Genomic DNA, 1,240 nt, shown 5'->3' with positions numbered 1-1,240 from the left:
GTTGACCCCGCCATTAATCCCCGCGACGGCGGCTCCAACGGCGCCGGCCCTGCTCGCTCCACATCACATCCTTCTCTCTCTCTCTCTCTCTCGCTCTCGGCCAGCTTTTACCGTTGTGCCCCCTCCCTTGCCCCCCTCTATCTAGATTAAATGAAACGAAACCGATGGATGGATCCATCCGACGCTTTCAGCGACGATACTAATCCTACTACTACTACACACATGCTGGTCCAGAGCCCGGCTCCCCTATATAAATCCACCCCCGTTTTCTCTCCTCTCCTCTCACCTCACCACGCACACCGCGTCTCCGCCCCTGCCACCTCACGCGCCCTCCTCTGTTCCTCTCTCCTCTGCTTCTACTTGTTTCTTCTTCTCTGAGGACGGACGACACAGCACAGCTCAACGAGTGAGTGAGTGAGTGAGTGAGTGAGGCGAGAGGAGGGGGGATATACATACATACATAGATAGAATTGAGCGGTGCTGTTGGCGCGGATGATGGGCTGGTGGTGGATCGCGGCGGCGGCGGCGGCGGCGCTGGCGTACGTGGCGGCCAAGCTGATGGAGGTGCTGTGGTGGCGGCCGCGGCGCGTGGAGGAGCACTTCGCGCGGCAGGGGATCAGGGGCCCGCCCTACCGCTTCTTCATCGGGTGCGTCCGGGAGATGGTGGCGCTCATGGTGGCCGCCTCCGCCAAGCCAATGCCGCCACCCTACCGCTCCCACAACGTCCTCCCCCGCGTCCTCGCCTTCTACCACCACTGGAAGAAAATCTACGGTAAACACATCCATACATACGTCCCCAGCCATTTCCATGGCCTTGCTTGCTTCTTCGTCTTCCTCGGCACACTCTGCTTCTTCGCTTGCTTGATTGCTTAATATCCCAACGACAAACTCTTTTTCTTCTTTCTTTTTCCTCCCCCTTTTAATCTGATGAATGAAGAGAACAAGGAAAGAAAACAGAATTCAGAACGAAAATCAAGGGAATGGGATCGGTGGCGAGCAGAACAGAGCTTAGAGAGAAGAGCGGCGGGCAGGCAGGCAGGCAGCGGCAACAACTTGCAGCAGCTGTTGTCGAGCGAGCGCGTCTTGTTCCCGAAATGCCGCCTTGGAGTGACATGCATTAAGTGGCATGTCGAGCGCCTGGGCTTGGCTTGTCGGAGTGGTTTGCCGTAGTTGTCTCTCGTTATCGCTGTCCCCCGGCTGCAGCCCGGTTAGGTGGCCACGGGTCTATTCCCTGCTTGCC

The 1,240-nt window shown here is 58.0% G+C and overlaps 1 protein-coding gene across 1 annotated transcript in view; it reads left to right on the top strand.

Moving 5' to 3' along the window:
- The first annotated feature begins 259 nt into the window (after positions 1-259).
- Positions 260-1,240, top strand: part of LOC119267373 (cytochrome P450 734A6-like) — a 4,195-nt gene continuing 3,214 nt past the window's right edge. The window contains exon 1 of the mRNA XM_037548753.1: positions 260-772. Coding sequence (XP_037404650.1) covers positions 493-772 — 280 coding nt within the window. The 5' untranslated portion in view covers positions 260-492. The remainder of the gene's footprint in view (positions 773-1,240) is intronic.

The sequence above is a fragment of the Triticum dicoccoides genome, chromosome 3A (genome assembly GCF_002162155.2).
Source record: "Triticum dicoccoides isolate Atlit2015 ecotype Zavitan chromosome 3A, WEW_v2.0, whole genome shotgun sequence".
Lineage (NCBI taxonomy): Eukaryota > Viridiplantae > Streptophyta > Magnoliopsida > Poales > Poaceae > Triticum > Triticum dicoccoides.
Note: the sequence above shows the minus strand (reverse complement) of the source record. Positions and strands in the feature narration are given on the sequence as shown.